This window comes from Ciconia boyciana, chromosome 2, assembly GCF_034638445.1.
Source record: "Ciconia boyciana chromosome 2, ASM3463844v1, whole genome shotgun sequence".
Classification (NCBI taxonomy): Eukaryota; Metazoa; Chordata; class Aves; order Ciconiiformes; family Ciconiidae; genus Ciconia; species Ciconia boyciana.
The window spans coordinates 159,531,447-159,550,671 of record NC_132935.1 but is presented as its reverse complement, the minus strand read 5'-3'; the positions used below and the strand labels follow the sequence as shown (position 1 = coordinate 159,550,671).

Sequence of the window (19,225 nt, the reverse complement as noted above, 5' to 3'; positions counted from 1 at the left end):
AGTGAATAAGGGTTTTAGCAACTGTTACTAAGGTCGTGGTTCATATTCTCCAGTACTCACAGTAAGGACAACTTAAACAGTCCTGCATCTGAGCACAGGCAGTTGTTTTAAACTGATATTTAGTAAGTAATGATATTTAGTAACTAGTACATGTTTGCAACAGTATGTAGACAAACTGTTAATGGAAATAAGCCACTTGTGAAAATGATTCTCCTACTTCCTTACAATTATTCTGCTTCATCTATGGCTTTACTATAATGAGTAACAGTAAATGAAATTTTCACTCTATTACTGTGCAGCAGTGGCAGATCACAGGTAGTGTAGAAAGCATTTTGTTTTCATTTAACAGGATACATGGTATCAGGTGGTGTTGATTGACATTTCTTGGATAGTGCTTTATACAGCATTTCATGCAAATCATGTTTGAATGAGACTGCTGCATCAAATTACATTTCTTTCAGATTATAGCCCTTGCAGATGTGAGACAGAGCTTGTTCAGCAGCTAGCAAAAAGCTTTCGTTTTTAATACTTAACTGTTTTCACAACTTGACTGCAAAGCCCTATAATTACAGCACTTAAGATAGTGAAGGAATGATGGGCACTTTCTCTTATCAGATCTATAAGTAGTAGCATGCAGATGCAGCATGAGATCCCTCCAGCTGTCAAATATTGTCAGGCTGGCATAGAGGGAATGCAGTTTAAAATGCAGGTGACATAATACCCAACATCCTCCATTTGCTAGTGGGCTTCTGATTAATCACGATTACCATACATTATCATACCATCAAATTTAATCATATCAATGAATTCCCATTTGCAGGAGGAGCAGCAGCAGCTAAACATGATGGTAACAGCTATTAAATAAGAAAGAAATAGATGGTTTCTAAATGCAGTAACCCTTTAACTTGTCATGCTAGCTCCAGTGTGCACATGCTCTGTAGATATTAAAATCAAATGGAAAACATGTGCATTTATATTTCATAGTAACTGTCATTTACCTTTCTTTTAAGTAATCACTATTTAACACTGCCAAGGAAACCAGAGTTGTAGATATTCCCCCCCCCCCGTGTTAATGATGCTAGATTTTCTTCAGTCTCAGCTTTATTTAGTACCTGCTAAATGCAGAATCACAGCATGGTTGAGGTTGGCAGGGGTCTTTGGAGGTCATCTTGTCCCACCCCATGCTCAAGCAGGGACACCTAGAGCCAGTTGCCTAGGACCGTGTTCACATGGCTTTTGAATATCTCCAAGGATGGAGACTCCACAACCTTGCTGGGCAACCTGTGCCAGCACTCAGTCACCCTCACAGTGAAAAAGTTTTGATATAGATATATATTTATATATATATAGCTATATATTGTGATTTTGATACATTCATATGAACGAAGTTTGAATTTTCTAAAGACTTGTGAGCAAAGCACATATTTTTATTGAGGCAAAGAGGAAAAAGTATTATGCATGTAGCTACATAGTCATTAATTAGATACTGTTAAAGAGATATTTTTGCAGAAGTCAAGACTCATAATGAAATCCAATTAAAACATACAATTGACTTCTTACTACAATGTAGTAAGGGTAATTTAGTTCTCTATTCAGTGTTTAAGTACTAGAATATATTTTTGGTATAACAATATAAAGTCTTAGATGATAGTATAGTTCTCTTAAGGTATTTTCATGGAGCTGAGAAAATGTCCTTTTAAAAGATAATTCAGTATATTTGTGTCGTACCAATAAAAAAAAAATAAATCTAGAAACTGGTATTTATTAACTTTCTGCACCTTCATTTCTTGCCATTTCTTTAGAATGTGAATGAAAAACCGCTTCATTCATTATAAACAAGTAAGTCATACTACTGTTTACAGTAAAATGAGTTAATTTACAGGAATATTATGGGTTTATGGTAGGATACCCACAAAGGAAAAAATGTTCAGTCCTTCATACACAACACGTGAGTAGTACTTGAAGGCACATTGGGAGCTCTGGATATGTAAAGTTATCGCATCAAAGTGTTTGCAAGGTCAGAGATGTGCAAAACATCTCCAAAATGAGATTTCCTTACAGAATTAAAAATCAGGAATCAGGTAATTTAACTGCTAAATAGTCAGGTCTGAAATGGCGTTTTCTAATAAAGATCAAAGTCCAGGTTAGCAGCAATTCTAATATCTGTCTTCTATAAAATTGGCTGGTTCTTGACTTTTTTTTTGGTATCAGTCTGAGCATTTTTTCATTGAAGGGAGAAGCATCATCCCCAAGTCACATGTATTCATCTTTGAGGTTCTCAGATGGTTTTTAAATGAGCTATAGCTGCACCTTCAAGCTTGGAGTGTGATGTAGAAATCCTGAATTTTATGTTCATGAGCCAGTTTAGCTCTGACCTCAGAGTTGTTTCTAATTGTTGGTGACTTGCAGGTCACCAAGATACACTAGGTCAATAAACACTGTAATAATATTTCCTTGGAGTAGTCTCTGGTAAGTCTAAGGATAAGGTATGAATTTTGTTAGATGTTTTATCTCAATAGTTCTAAAAGCAGAGGAGGTCCAAAACTTTTGGGTCCCTAACTTTTTACACATCCTTAAAACTGTTAGCTTCCAGTACAAAAATATGCAGAAGGATTTTATTGTCTTTAAATAAAATGATTATGAAATTCTCTTATTTCAAGGGAGAGATCATCATTCTGAATGGCACTAATGTCTCTTCTCCAGCTTCTATTTGTGATATTTCTATATTGTACTTAAAAAGTTAGAGGGCACCAAACAAAAATAATCACACACTCTTCTACACCACACCCCTGAAGAAGATTACAAACTAAAGTGAAACTGACTCTTCCAAATGAATTAGTTTAAAACACCCGTTTAAGAAATTACTTTGGTTTGTGCTCTAATCTAAGAGATTTGGGTTTACTCTTCCTTCAGGCAGTGCAGGCTGCTACTTGTCTGTCATGCTATTTCTTATTATGGCCTGTCTCTCCTTGCTGGCAACACTCTTCCTTCATCCATACAAAACAGATGGCAGCATGGTTTTTCTGTACATCAGCACTGTTAGGAGTTTAAAGCTAGAGCTGGGATTTAGTTAACAATATCTTTCCTATGCCTGCATTTCATTTAGGAGTATTTTCTGAGAATTGTTCTTGAATGGACCACTTGTCCTGCAGATTTTCCTTTTCTAATGTACGTACCTTGATGGTAGAGCAGATGGAGGTCCAAGGAACCTATCTGAAGCATTCCTTCTGTGTAGCAGTGATTGCTTGTGGGCTGTTCTGCTTTGTTGCTTCTCTTACAAAAACACACTGAAGTTGTGAGTATTTTTGTCTCGATTTGCAATATGAATATGTCCCTGCTTGATGCATTGGGGGGGATGCCCTGAAACTTGCTGAAAAGGGATACTTTTAATATACAGTGGATCTAAATTTTAGCTTTAGTCTGCTGAACTGTTTGGGATTGTCTTAGTGTGCTAGGAATATCCTTTTTCTGTATCACCTGTGTCTTTATTTTAGCTACTTGATCATGAGTTGGCTTAAATAACAAGGGATTCCATGCCTTTTTCTCCTTGCTTGTACTGGTTTTCCATGATGACTAAATGCCATTCTGGGACCTTAAACAGTGAAATCAGGCATTGGTGATTTCTCTTACGGATGATCTGGACTTGTACCTAAACGTCCCAACACACTTTCTTATCTCTTGGAGTTGTGTAGTATCAAAGAGAAGCTTGTCCAAGTTATGTGGAACTTCTTAATATTAAAAATTATTTTCGGCTCAGTTGAGGAAAATACCAACCCATTCTCTCTGTCTCAATCTGCCTGTAATACTAGGATCAGAGCAGTCCATGTACTTGAACCAGCACTTGCTATCTCCTTGCATTTTCCCCTCAGAAAAAATATTCCAGAAACTTTGAAAAGACTCATGTATGGGTAGCATACATTGTCTTGAGTTTTATGATTGCTCTGAACTTTAATTTTTGTCCTTCTTGATTGTAATGTATTTAAGGCATGAAATTTTATATAAGGTTGTCTTATAATACTAAATCCGTTTGGAAAATCATGGTACTTGCTAGGTTTTAGTTCACCGTGATGGAATTACATGATTGTCGTAGACATCACAGGGACACTAATGAGTCATTCAAACTATATTTAAGGAAATATCAAAATACATTTTATTATAAAATTTCAGTGAATCATTCCCTTTCTGTATGCTGTGCACAGTAAATGAGAATACTATGAAACTTGAATGTGAAGAGCCATGGTTTGTGGGATGTATACATTCCTACTTCAACATTTTTGAACCATATCCAAGACATATGAAGCAGGGCTTCTTACACAAGAGGATGGAAAGTCAGTTCCTTGCACTGGAAGGTAGGCGTTTTAGGAAAGCTTTTCAAAAAGTCTAGTAGCTGCTAAAATAAGAGGATTAACATCGTGTGACAGATGGCTATAGTTTTAATTGTCATAGGTTATAGTGGTCATTATTCTTTGCATTTAAACCATATAAGAAGAATTAACTGAGTGGCCCTGCTTAACTGTCAATGGGGTTCTCCTAGCTCTTTGCATTTTAAGTGAGATTAATAAATGAAAACATGTTGTAGAGGCAGGGTGTAATTTATTGAAAGATTCATGAAGTTTCAATGACATTGTTAAGGTATTTAATTAGTCTCATGAAAAAAAGTAGAGTGACCCTTTTAGAGAAGCTGATAAGTCATATAATAGCTGTTAGATCCTCTTTATTCCTTGCTTTATAAGATTAACTTTGTGCTAAGCAATTTATGCTAAGTTTTCCCTTTTATTGGTAACCAAAGTTATCTGTGCTTCATGAATAGATTATTGGAGATAACATCATGTAATTAACAAGAGATGCAGAAAAGTAAAAGTACAATTTGTGTAAGAATTGTATGAGAGAGAATGTTAATTTCTTAACTAGGAAGGATATTTAGAGGGATAAAAGGAAGGCAAAATAGTGCAGTTCTTTGAAAGGATTAAAGTAACCTTATCTCGTGTTCTTTCAGAAGGTGGGATTGCCTGAGTGTGTGAAAGTCATGTTCAATGAGCTATTCACAACTCTAATGAATTGTAGACACAAGTTTGCATTGCATTTTTTTTCCCAAAAGTGATTGATAAGGTGTAAATTATGCCTTAGCTGTATTGAATAATGGAAGTTAGTAAAAGAGGAAATTGTGCAACCTGCAGGCATGCAGAATTGTATGAAAATGTCAGTCTGAAGTGCTGTAAATTATAGTGTGTGGGAGGAAGAGTGGGTAGATTTTTTTTTGTCAGAGTGAACTTCACAAAATTAAAGATTTAAGACAGTAAAATACCTGTCAGCAGCACTTCACTGTGCAGTTATCTTCTCCTTTTAAGTATTTCTAAAATGTCTGTGATTGCGGTCTCTTTAGAAATCCACACAGAACCCGATTTCTTATGTAAATTCCTTCTAGACCTCAGTTCTTGTATTAAAAACAAACAGACAAAAACCCTAAAAAAGATTACGCATAAGAATTTTCAAATTAAAATTATAAGAGTATAAATTAAATGAGTTTATCACATTCTTTAAAAACAGGAAGAAGTACAGACTAAAAATTACTTTCTTTGGTAGTTTAAGAAAAATCTTGACATTTAGTACCTTGCTTTCAGTGTTGAGGCATTGGTATGTTTTAGTTTTCCCAGAAGATAAGAAAGAAGGGCCAGAGCTGTTACCGCTCGTAGCCCACAAAGCCTTACTGAGAAGACAGTTCAAGAGCCCTCCAGCTTTCAAAAATTACAATTTCTCTCTCAGGTCTTTGAAATACTTGTTAACACCAGGGCTGCAGGTACTGGTTTAGAAGGAACTACAGTGCTGAAGTGGTTGCAGTTTTGTGAAGGGGTATGTGTGGGTTGGTTAAGGACTTCTAGGCCAGACTGTGACGTGGTGGGTATGTCTGCTTCAGATCGTGTGCTGTTTCCGAGTCTGTGCTCTTTTTGCGACTAGCTTTAAATCTAGCTAAAAGCTTCATTTTAGGAGTCTTTCCTTGCCATTTGGTGCACTTCTACTAAATAATCAGTCTGGTAATTATACTAAATAGCGATAATGATACTAAGTCAGTAATAATGATACTAAATAATCAATCTGATAACAACGAGAAGGGGACAAGACTCTTCCAAAAAGTTACGTATGCATTCTGCCGGGTCTTTCTCATATGGGCGTTTGGTAACTCGGTCTTTGGAACTGTTGTCTGTATGAATGTGATCCAGCCTTGTGGGGTCTCACTGGAAGGGCATGTAAATATTTTGTCCTTCCCCCCAGTGTCACAGTTGGCCCCAGTCTTGGACTGAAATGTAGAACCTTGCAGCCTTGGCTGATCATATGAATTTGCAATTCTCCCTTTTGTTCAGTTGAAACCCATTAACCTGAAAATAGGTATTTTGAAGACTGTGAGATTTAAGTAGGGAAGTTTCCTAAAAGGCATAATAATGGTGAACTAATAGTTAAAATTATTTTTTGTAGGGAGTCTTAGTTGATGTGTGTACTGAATAGTTGGTTGTAATTTGAAACTGTCCGGATAGCAAAACCATGAAAAATGGGAGTAACTACTGTGCATATAAAGATTTATTATGCATCTATGTTACAGTATGCTTATTTTATAAAAACTAGACCATTATGAAATCTGGCTTTTGCACCTGCTCTTCATTAATTTTTGAAGTTAAATAGCTCTGCGTGGTCTTTTCTACAAAATATCAGAGGGCACTTGGGGGCTATTAGCAGCAAATACTTGCTGAATGTAGAGTTTAACACTAATGGTAAAATAATCCACTCCTAGAATTGTAGTTTAACTACTGTTAAGCAAAAAAAAAAAAAACAACCAAAAAAAAACCCACCACCCTCAAACTTTAATGGAGAACTGTTATATTACTTTGTACTATTTTTAGGACAATTAGAATTTGGCATAAGTAAAAGTTGAAGATGTAGTATTAGTGTATTCCTAAATTGGAAGAAAAAAACTGTAATGGTATTTCAGAATAATAGACAAACACCTCATAACTTAGAATAATATCCACCATAGTTTACATATTTTCTTTAAAAAAAAAAAAGTTCATTTGTCTCTGGAAGTAGTAGCTCTGGTTGAACCTTAGAGTTTTAATTTCACATATAGTATGTGAAATTAATCCATCACACAAATTCCTGTTGGAATTGTCCTGAAAGCTTTTTCAGAAGAAAAATCTCAGCAATGTAAAATCTGAAAATACAAGCTTCCCCCCACCCATGTTACTGTAATTTGGGGGCAGAATTTTATTTCTCTCTTCAGGGATTCTAGAAGCAAAGCTGGTTTAGGAAAAACGTGAAGGTCAGTCTTTTTCATGGATATTGGAAGGAAGAGAATCAAACTAATTTCTTTTTTTTTTAAGCAGCAAATATTGGTAATTAGTTTTTTTTTTTTTTCAAATAACAAATGTCTTTGCAATTAATTTTGCATGATTTGCCTTTGGTTATCAGCCAAGAAATGTGATCAGTCATATTTTAGTAGTACTTCAAAATGTCATATACATAAAGTTAAAATCTGCTCAGTAATCAAATAAGTAGGTATTTCTTAGTGATACTCAATTATCTGTATAGCATGCAGCTTTACTGTGGTGTGATTTGTATCAGACGTACTTCTGTAGTTTTGCCATTTTTGAAACTTTCAGGTTTCAAAAAGCTGAACCCTCTGTTCCATTGTGCATGGCGTAGGTGCTCTGGCAGGGAAGGGTCATTGTTGCAGCACTCATGAATCCTGACATTGAGGGACAACTCATGTTTGTTGCATGATATAAAAAGGATCTTTGTGTTACTTTAAACACAAAATGGAGAAGGAGGGTTGGCTTTAGGATTGGAAAATATTTGTTATCTTTAAAAATTTCTCAGCCTCAAAGCTTAACTGGAATCTTACTTAAGAAGTGAAAAAAAACCCCCAGAATTCTTAACTGTGAGGGATGGAAAAAAAGGGAGAGGCCAATAGGAAGAATTCCAAACTTCAAATACTTCTTGCTCTGATTTTGATGGAATGTTTTGGAGTTATTTTGACCCAAACTTGTGTTGTGGGATACACTTGTATGAAATACACCACTAATAAAACTAGAGCAAAAAAAATACTTTCTCAATGTATTTTGGTGGGCATTTGTTGGGATTTTTGGATACCAGCTTTTGGATAACAGTTGGATAACTGTTAGTTTGTCTTAAAAATCAGTGGAAGTATCTAGAGGACAGTAAATATTTGCTTCTTAAATGAAGCTGGATGGACACCTTTGGTACTGAAGGGAGCTTGAAATCAGTATTGCTTATATTTTTAACAGTAAAATATCTTGCTGGTTATTGGTTTCTGTAATTTTTTTGTAAATAAACTATAATCTTTTTTTGTGTGACCTTTCTTAGATCTAAAATAACCTTGTATTACTCAGTTCTAAAACTTCACTAAAGCTTATTTCATAAGACTTTAAAGTTTCCTTATGATGGGAAATATAAAGCTGCTCTCAGCGTGTGTACTACTAACAGACTTCTGTGGTTTGAACCAAGACGATGTGCTGGTTGTCTGCCTCATTTTGAATTGTTTTGGTTGAAATTTTCCAAATACTTTCATTCCGAGATTGAAACGGTGGAAAAATATTGTTATGCCCAAGTGAGTTATTTAGAAATGTTTTATTATTGCTCAATTTTTCAAGGAAGAAAATTGAGTTTGGCTGCACTGAGGATGTTTCGGTATGTAAGAGCTGTGTGAAATTCAACTGGACTTCCCATGCATTTGCAATTCAGGGCCGCTTTGGGATGAGGTAGATCTGGGCATAATAACAAAGGTGTGGGTTGGCAGGAGAGGGAACGTATTCTGGTACGAAGAAGTGTTTATTTAAAATACAAGTCAAGGATCTTTTTCAACCTGTGCTCTCATTTACTTCTTCCCTGGCAGGAAAGAGGGGAAATTGCCTGGACTAAGTGTACAGGCAAGAAAGGCAGGGTCTGGGTGGGGCAAATAAGAGTTCCTGACCAGCTGGCACAAGACAAGACCACCAGCTTGGAGTCAGGGAGCTGAGAAGCTGGATCCATGGTGGGACTAAGTGGAACCAGCGGGCAGAGTGAAAGACATGATGGGGATGAGAGAATGTATCTGAAGGGCAAGCAGGACCAGGAGAACAGTAAGGCTAATTTGGACAAAGAATTAATATTGGGGAAGATGCTTGAGACTGGGTTACAAATTTGGTAACAGAAGCAGAGATGCCTGCTTGTTTTGTAGCCTCAGCCTGTATTTTGTAGCCTAGCACTAAAACTGAAGTTTGGGAGTGAGGGAAGAGACTGATAAGGATCTGTTACCTTGACCAGGGCAGAATACGTCAAGTTTGGAAGAAGCAGGTAGAGGAGACTGTGATCACTGCAATGCCATTTGGTGCTTGGAAACAAGCCCAGTCAGATCATTACTGCTGCCAGTTCTTCAGCTTGGGTGGCAAATATGTGATACTTACGCTTTATTAGTCCAGGTTTCAGTAAGTTTCCACATAATTTATCTTTTGCTGGCTATTTTAGAAACAACTAAGATATATGTAGGCATATATTGTGTCTAGAGAAAAATACAGGGAGAATTTCAGAGCTTCCAAGTCAAGCTCTCAGAAAATAGGAAAAAGCAGGTTGTCTGTCGAGACTGCTTTCTCTCCCCAGATGCAATATGTTAATGTGACTACGTGCGGTAAATAAGATACAAGATAAAAACCATCTTGTGTGAAAACTGCCCTGATGGACTGGTTTCTCCCCTGCCTCTGTTGCAATGACCTTATACATTATGGGGTGATAAACTAATACCTAAATAGCTAAATATCAGTTGGTTTGCTGGGTGCCTCCCTCGAGGCCGTGTGGCCTGCAGAAATGCTGTGTATTCCCTAGGATGGCTGTAAGAGCAATGCTTTGAGAAATAGGCTTTTATCACCAAGGCTTCCAAGATGAGGGAATACATTTAACCTTAGTTTGAAAGTACCTCTGGCAGCTTCTACGTGCGGTGATGGTAGAGGTGCGTTTTGGGAGTGAAGGGTCAGGGTCCTCAAGGTTTGTGTTCAGTTGCTCTTTTGGCAGGCAGCCAGTGCTGTCCTGCTCAACACGAGGGAAGGGCAGTGCAGTTGAACAGCCTTGGTCAGCTAAACCTGAACGGATTTTGATGGGACAAATAAATGTCACTTTCTCCATCCCAAGTAGCTCCCTCTTTCTCCAGCTGCTGTTGTTTGCAGATAGCCTGTGAAATTCAAAGGTGTTAGTCTCTTCTGAGGTGGCAGGAATATTTTGCGTTGGTAACTGTTCACTTGCAGAAGTGCAGCAGCTCCTCCTACAAACAGTATGTATGTTATGAGGACTGTCATGCTTGAGTGTAATATAATGTCTTTCCACTAAATGAAATACCCACAGGAGACTGGCTGACTAGGAGCACTGGCAGCAGGATATAGACCCTTTAATCTCTAGGAATGATAAACTATTTACAGTTGATGGCTGGTTAATGGCATAAAATAAGTAGTCAGAGTCTCGCTTCCAAATGAGAGATCTTAGTGTCTTACATATCCCCATTTAGGTGTTTTCAAGAAGGCCACAGATGTACTAATGGCTGTGATCCTCAGTGCCTTTCTCATCTACTTGTTTGGGCCTTGCCAATCCCAGTTGTATCGTGCTGGTAGAAGGATGTGAAGCAGCTTTGTTTTGTGCTACGTTGGCAGTGAGTGGACTTCAGTTTCCAGGGCAAATACACATTTTTTGCTGTGTGAGAAATTATTTTCCTAAAAGGCTAGTATTTTTGCAGTACAAATAGGATAGAGTGAGACTGTGCATACTGTTGGTGAGGGAAGCTCCATAGATAAACGATAAGCCACTGCAACTTACTTGTTTGGTCCTTTGCTGATGACCATATTTCAGTCTAGCAGGGAATGTTTGGTCTGAAATCTGTTTTGGGAAGCTTGTCTTCAGCAATTGTAAGCTTTAAGCTTTAAGGTGAGCATCAAATGTAGACAGAACAGGTGTCACCACTGATTTCAGGATCTGTATAAAGAGGAAAACAAGCATGTTCTTAGAATATTTTCATTACTTTTTTGATTTACGCACACATAATAAGGAAATGTTTGTTAATATGATTTATGTGAGGCATAGCTTCTTCCAGTTATCAGAGGTTGCCAACATATTTTGTCAACTTGTGATATAAAATAAAAAATTGTAATAGTGTGAATTACTCAAGTGTGGCTTCTGCGAAGTTCTGCTTTTGGATTAACAACCTGCTTTCTGCAATATGTAAAGACTCACTTTACATTTTAAAAAAACTTAACTGGAGAGAAGGTAATTTTGCACTCTTTCACATAATGCTTCAGATGCTAAGTTGTGAATAGACAGAAGTGTAACTCTCCTGTTATTTCTTTTGAAAGATGATTTCTTTAATTTTCTGGATGCCATAAATTGTCCTCCCCCCCCCCCCCCCTTTTTTTTTTTTTAAGTAAAGCTGCTTCACTGCTGTAGCTTACATTGTACTAAATTGATGGTGAAGAATAGCACGGTTTAAGAAGATAAATGTCAGGAATGTCTTCTAAAGTAGACATTCAGATTTTTTTGGATTAATGGGAAAGAAGGTCAATAATTGCGTGGATTTTAATAAGCTTGAGAAGAAATGGCATTCCTGTGGTGCTAGTGATTATTAAAACATTGTGAATTCATTTCAAGATACCGTACTGGGGTTTAATATATCTTCCATTGTGAAAGAAAGACTCGGTAAGGGCTGCCAATTTGTACAGATGATAGGAGATAACTCATAAAGCAACTGTATTTTTAAGAGAAAAAAGTTATAGCAGGCAATAGATAAATTCCTGGATGGTAGTCTTAATCTCAGTTCTGTCTTATTAAATAGGGCCCTCCAGACTTTCAGCAGCATACGCCTGGACCAGTTCCTACCAACTTCTCCCAAGCCCCAAGGCTGCCAATCCAGGACCAGTGGAGAGGGCCACCACCACCGCCACCACCGCTCCCTCCTCCGCCTCCTCAGGAAAGAGATCCTTTCTTCATAGCAGGTAAGCATTTTCACTTCCATTAACTTACAAAATCCACTTTCCGTAAAGTCGCTATGCAGTGTAAGTGTGTATCATACAACATGAAGTGTTTGGAAGAGACTGAAGGCCAGAAGATCCTGTTTGATGTAGCCAGACTAGTACATGCCAAAAATTCCGGTGGTCTAGTATCTTTTTCCTTCCCTGATGTAATCTTGTGTCTCCATCTGTAACTACCATCAATCTATGTATTTATACAGATACAAAATAAAATTAGTATCTAAAGTGATTGTTGCAATAAAGTTCTTGTGATTTGTTACATTTTAGATAACTAGGACTCTCCATACACTCTGGTTTCCACTAGTAACTCTTCAAACTGTCTGGACTATGTGTACTGTAAGAAATGTTAAGGTTTGCTAAAATGATACAGCATAGCAAACAAAATAGGTAGTGTGTGTATATATAGTTACGCATATATATGTAATGTGCATATATAAAATGTATATTTTATACCTATTTTACACACTATATATATATAAAAATTTGCTAAATATCTGGTCAGCAAACGGCATCAAAATTTTGTGAGTTCTTGCATGTTTTGAACTCTAATTCCTGGAATCCTTCATTGATTTCATTAGAGTAGAATTTCTAAAAGGTATTCCTAATTCCAGCGAATTCCCAGTTGTGCTGATCTTTCAAGCATCAATTCCTTTTATACACTGGTGGCAGAAGCAAGAGAAATGTAGCTCTTAAAGTTAAAACATCTCATACGATTTTGCTTTCTACAAATTTCAGGTTACTTTTCCAAATCAAAATACAGCTGTGTGCTTTGAAAGTGTGTTTGTGTCCCAAGGAGGTTGTCATTTAAGTACTTACCTGATTCCCACAGATCCGAGGTTTCCAAGCCATCACTTGTTCGAGCAGCGGAGCCCCCCGCCACCGCCACCTCCACCGCTTCTCAATAGCGCGCATCCTGTCCCTACCCAAAATCCGATGCCGTTCAGCCAGCCTGGGCCAGCATTTAATCAGCAGGGACAACAACCGGTGTTTCCCAGAGAGCGGCCAGTGCGGCCAAACATGCAGCCTCAAGGTCCTGTGGGGATTCTCCACTTCAACCAGCCGGGTTCAGCAAATCCGCGGCCGTTCATCCCTCCGAGGCAGCAGTTCCTGCAGGCTCCGGGACAGCCCTTCCTCGCCGCGCACACGCAGCCCAGCATGCAGGTACGGGTCTGCAGCAGGAAGGGGCTTACACGCAATGTGGGAAGTGGCCCAGTGCTGCCTTGTAGGCTTATAGGACTAATGTAGCTAAAGTGGAATTATTTGAGATTACAGGTATGAGGCAGATGTGCCTGAAAAAGTGATTCATTTTCTCCCCAGTTGCCGGCACTAATGTATTTCCGATAGCGAGCCTGCCGCCCGGTCCTGGCTCCTTCGGTTGCTTCAGCTCCGCGGAGGGGAGGGAGCCCGGCCCCGGCCCCGGCCCCGGCCCCGGCCCCGGCCCCGGCCCCGGCCCCGGCCCCGGCCCCGGCCCCGGCCCCGGCCCCGGCCCCGGCCCCGGCCGGCGGGTCAGCGGCGGGGTGGGAGCGCCCTCTGCCGCTCAGCTGCGAGGCCCGGCGGGAAGCGGGGGCCTCCCGCAAACCGGGGGGAAGCTGAATCGCAGCTGGAAGTGGGCTAATGTTTTGGTGATGTGCAGGGAGGGCCGCCCTGCACGTTTGGTGGGCTTTGTGCGGGATCTTTTCGTGGTGTCTGTGTTTTGAACATGGGGAAATCCTGAAGTCTGGTGATGTTGGGGGGAAAAAAAACCTGCCAAAACCCAAACAGTTGGAAAGTCATTAGAAAAGGGGGCAGAGGGCAGGAGCCCTTGCATTTGTCTTTTTCCACTTCAGCTGTTGACTTACATAGGTTAAAGTGTAGACCTACCTTGCACAGTTTCTGTTAGTCTGTTTTTTACTCAGTATACTTTTGGTTTAGCCTGGTCTGTAGCTAGCTGCTTACAGATGTTTTGAGGACTTGGGAGGCTTGGGCTACTTTTCAGGAGTTTATTACCTTGACACTAAAAACAAATAATCTTTCTCTTCCTGTGAAGGGTCCCTTGCATCCTCCACTACAGCCTCAGCCACAACCTCAGCCTCAGCAGCACCATCACCAGCAGCAGCAGCAACACCATCACCAGCAGCAGCAGCAGCAACACCATCATCATCTCCAAGGGCCACCACAGCCCTTGATGCCCATGAACCAGCCACAGTTCAGGCCTCATATGCAGGCCACGCAGCAGCAGCCAAATAACAACAGGATGCAGTGTCAGCCGCGACAGGGTCCAATGAAGCCAAGACATGTAAGTACCACGTACATCAGTGTTGCCTTGCGTAGTTCTGCATGGGTATCAAGCATGTAAGCATAGGTTTCAAAACTCACCAGCATGGTTTTTCAGTGCCATTTATTCTGTCCTGCTGTCACCTTCTTTCACCATTTCTTGCTCCTTTTCTGCCTTGGTCATTTTATAACCTACATCCAAAACCAGCACATATATCTTTCCCTTTTTCTTTTCTCCTCCAGTCTTCTGTGTTTTTCTTGATCTGGGTCCAATAAGAGATGATGCAGTTGCCCAAGAACTGGCAATAAAGGGTTTTTGGAGGATAGGTTTGCTTAGTAAGATTTTAAAACTGCTGGTAGCCTGTCATTGTGTTGGAGCCCAGTTCTCTGACTTTCAATTTCATTTCTGGCTTTCAGTTTGAAAGCCTCTCTGTACCACTGCTAATAAGCTTTCTGGTTCAGATAGTGCCACTCATGTCTTGAGAGTTTGCTCCAGTGCAGCATATTCTGTTGCTCAGTAGGTTGGGGTAGCACAACAGTGCTGAAGACAATGTGACTGTAGTTCAGAATAATTGCTTTGATTAGGAAAATAAATCATACAGTGAAGCCAATTTCTGAGAAAGACGTTAAACAAGTGAGATTCAGTTTTGCTTTTAATTAAATAAAAATAAAACCATCGTTAAAATGTTCTCATTTCTATAATTTTTCTTTTCACATTGAAAATACTGTGCCTCTTCAGAAAGCTTTGTTTTTTCCCCCAAACTTAACTAAATCATGAAAATGTGAAACAGGAAACACTTTAGTCTGGTTTGTAGTGAAAGTCTGCAGTTTTTTAATTTTCTGCTTTTCAGAATACACCATCACAAAATATTGTCAAGCGTCCAAATCAGCAGCTACAGTCAACTGCTCCAAGAAATAGTAACTTGCGTGAGTTGCCGATAGCACCATCACATGCTATGGAAATGAGCAACAACAGGCGAACCTCTACCCCAGCTGCTCAGGTCAAACCCATTACCAGCACGATGTCTGCCACCAAGTCTGTAGCTGGTGTTGGAAACTCACAGGGAAGGCCTGAGATGAAAGCTAAAGCAATCACACCAGTGGGCCAAGCAAAATCAGAAGTGAAATCTGAACCAGAGGTAAGGCTTTTCTTAAAAAACAAAACAAAAAACTGCCACGTTTTTAAAACTTTTCTAGTCTGACTTGTGAACTGTAAGCACACTTAATGTATTATTCACCCAATATTTTTGGTGCCACTAGAGGCCTCCCTTCTGAGTTGCACTTTCCTCTTTAATGTGATAGCAAAACCAGTCTCCATTGATAAAAAAAGAAGTCTGGAAGGTTGGAAGGGCTGTGGTGAGTCTGTTTTGCGGGAGGAGTCGTCATTTCTACTATGAAAAGACAGATGGTATAAAGGCCATCAGTGATACAAGCCTCTGAAATACCTGTTGTGCCCATTTTTTGTCTTCCAGGATTATGACCTGGGTTTTTTTTCAGGTAATCACTTGCTTCTAAGTCAACAAACCTCTTCTCTTCTATTTCCTATGATGCTTTGTGGCTCAAAAAAAAGGGCTATTTGAGAGCTGTCTTCCTCATGCTGTTTTTCTTTAGGCTGCCCAATCTCCTCTAGGGTCTTGAGCACTCATGCTGGAGGTTGCAGCTGCATCGTCCATGGAGCTTCTTGCTCTTGAAGAAAATCTCTTTTATGCAACCTTTTGATGTGAGTGAAAATAGGAGATGCTTTCAAGTTTTTCATTTTGGAGAAAATGATGCTGTTGCTCTGCTAGTACTCTGCACAATCAAAAAATGAGATGCCAGTGTTTTGGGCTCCACTGGATCATGCAGGGTGAACAGATGACCGTTTTCCTGCACAGATCCTCCTGGAAGCTAGAGAGGACTCTCCATGAGCACTGTTAGTTTGAGAGAGTGGGTAGGGTTGCACTGATGGTGCTGTTAATCCTGAACATCAGGAGGTAGCAGAGGAACATGATGGCTAAATGCACCCTGTATAATTTCTGAGTGTCAGGTTATTCTGAGCAGAACTGTAAATCTTTATAGTTCAGTTGACCATGAATCTTGTCTCAAGGACCAGGTTTTCTTCAACAACTGTTGAAAGCTTTAATTGTGATAATACTGTCTTCCCTTTAAGCTGCTCATGATTAGCTTTTCATCTTGTTCTTGAATTAGGGATGGTCATAACTAATTTTCACAAATGAGGCACAAAAGAAACCCATAGCTAGCAGTGTTTGACCTCCTGTGCACTTGCTTTTCAATGGTAATATAAAAAAAAAAACTCCTTATTTCAGCATTTCGGCTTTTAATTTTGATCTTTTTTGAAAAAATGACTTAAGTAATCCTCTTCCCCTCAATTCAGTCTCTTGGAATAATCTAAATCACAGAAAACGCAGTGCCTCTTAGAGAAGCCTCTGTCTTTCATGACGTTAGTAAGGTAAGTTTTGAAGCAAATCAGCTACAGGCCTTCCCATTTAAAACATCTTAAAGTTCTTTCATAGTTTAGTCATATGAAAATTAAGGCATTCGTTCTGAAATATCTCTGGCAGCGTTTAGAAAAATGAATGAATATTTTTCACTCCTGTTAATCAACTGAATTAAAAAAAACCAACCAAAGAAAAAAAACCCAAACAAAGCAGTCATCCTGTTCTCTCCATTTTAAGTTTTAAACATATCCTAGCAAACCTGTAGTTATAAGACTAACTAATCTTACTCATGTGAATTCTTGGTTTTACAAATAAAGCTTTCTTTTTATTTCTAAGTCAAAGCTATCTTTGAAAACAGTTTGATACCTGTTTCATGTAAGTTTTTGCAAAACAGGATAAAAAAAGTTGCCTTGGAAAAAATGATGTCTCCTAGTGTTTCCTATTATTAATCATAGAAGTAAAGCCTTTGTAGATACACTGAGCAAGTACTAGGAAAGTGTGTGAATGTGTGTGCACACAGGACCCCTCTCCTTTCAAAGCGGACTTGAAATAGAGCCTTGTGCTGCAAACAGCGGTCTCGTAGCAGTTGTCCCTTTTCAGCTGTGCTGCTGCGGTAGTCTTGTTCGCTGATGCCGCTTACTGTCACTTCTACAAAAAGCATTGCTGCACTAGTAATGTTAATTTCCAAGCATTTAATCATATTCTTCACTATTGTTGTAATGTACGTTATTACATTTCTCTCCTTAGGCAGATTGTAATGTTTTCCAGTCTTTTTTGTGTGTTTTTCTTGTAATTAGCTAACTTCGTCCTGTTCTTTTGCTTTCTATGAAGAAGAGAAAGAGTTAAGTTCTGTCATCTTTTCTAGCTGTATTGCTCATAACTGAATTGGGCAGGTTATTTTGCAAGTGTCTTCAACTGGAAAATTATGAAGACTTTTCTTTGCATCCTTCTTTCCGAAGAGTCAGTTGTCATATTTATGAATGTCCTATCATTCAGGAAGCACCAAAAAAATAGCAGTATTGGCTATTAAAGGTTTTGCTCACCTTCAAAATAGATATTTGAAAGGTTTGCAACCTGAGTGACTAGAAGATTAAAAACCATATTTCTACCTTACTAATGGTATGCTTGTGTTCCTGTTCCTGTGAGGCTGCAAAATACTGACTTTAAATGCTTTTGTCTGTTTAGAGTAGCTGTTACTCTCCAAGATTTAAACTTGCACATCCTCAGCCTGAAAAATCATTTTGTCGATGAAATTGGAAAGTATAGGGGATGACTGTGGGCCTAATTCTGCTCATGTTGAGGTCAGTTTAGGATCAGAGGAATTAAGGCAATATTAAGCATTTTTGAGTTTGAAGAAGAGGGGGAGCGTAGAAGGGTGATGTGAATATCTTTAGAAGAAATGGGTATTGGAGCTCATAACAGGAGAGAAATCAGAGTGCTGCATAATCATAGGTGTACTGATATTACTACTTATATAGCAGTTAATGTCCCTGATGTACTGATAGAAAACCTTCACATTCCATCTCCCAAATGCAGTAAATTTTGAAGTTGGTCTGTTGGGCTTTACATTGCTGTCTTTTTTTAAAAAAGACTTGCAGTATGGAAAATAGTTGCTACATTGCTGCTGGAGCAAATGTATCTAAATCCTTTTCATATATTTGGAAATTAACTACCTGAAGCATTGTACGTGTCTAAATTTGCGTTTTCTCCAGTATAAATAGGTTTGATTTCCAAATTTTGATAATGGTGTCTCCTGTCTTCTGCTTAGAAGATTCTTCTTATCACAGTCTTTTTCCAGTTGGAAGATCGCAAGAGGGCAGTGTGCTTCTCAAAGTAACTTGTAACCTTGTTCTTAATTCTCTTCCTGTTTTTCGAGGTGCACAGCAACTGTGTTTTGTAGGGTGACTCATACCTTCCTGGGGTTCAGGACCTGACATCATCAGTAACATGAAATGTGTGATGTATATGTAGGTGCCTTTATTTAAGATACTTCGTGGGTTTGAACACAAGCAGCCAAACAATGTAATTTGGATCTGGCCTTTACCTTTTATGAAGACTTGTCATGAATTTTTGGACAAATGATTCTAGCCTCTTTTGCTTCTAATGTTACAGCTGCTAAAATAAAGATAAACCTGCTGAATAGATTTGTGTGTATGCCACAGATCAGACTGTTTTGATTGCTCTGTCCTTGCACCTGTTCTACTGAGGGACACAAGTGAGCCGGGTTGCATGATTCCTTTTTTGTTCCTTGATAGCAAACCAGAACATTTATAATATCTTGTTCTTATGACTCTGCATTTAATTCTACTAACTAGTAATAAAGCCTGCAGACCTCTGAAAAGGTGTGGGTTTATTTTTTTTTAATTCACTATATGAGAAGCAAGCTGCTGATACTAGGACTTAAATTACAGTAGAAAACTTAAATCCTGGTTTTAGAGCATGTCTTTGTTGTCTTTTCCTCAATCAACAGTGCCATTCTAAGTT

At 38.8% G+C, this 19,225-nt stretch overlaps 1 protein-coding gene across 7 annotated transcripts in view; it reads left to right on the top strand.

Annotated features, from left to right (window-relative positions):
* RBM33 (RNA binding motif protein 33) overlaps window positions 1-19,225 on the top strand; it is a 101,762-nt gene that overhangs the window by 47,749 nt on the left and 34,788 nt on the right. For all 7 annotated transcript variants that reach the window (XM_072854714.1, XM_072854715.1, XM_072854716.1 and 4 more), the window contains 4 exons: window positions 11,855-12,014; window positions 12,880-13,211; window positions 14,077-14,325; window positions 15,155-15,442. In XM_072854714.1, the coding sequence (XP_072710815.1) occupies window positions 11,855-12,014; window positions 12,880-13,211; window positions 14,077-14,325; window positions 15,155-15,442 (1,029 nt within the window). The remainder of the gene's footprint in view (window positions 1-11,854; window positions 12,015-12,879; window positions 13,212-14,076; window positions 14,326-15,154; window positions 15,443-19,225) is intronic.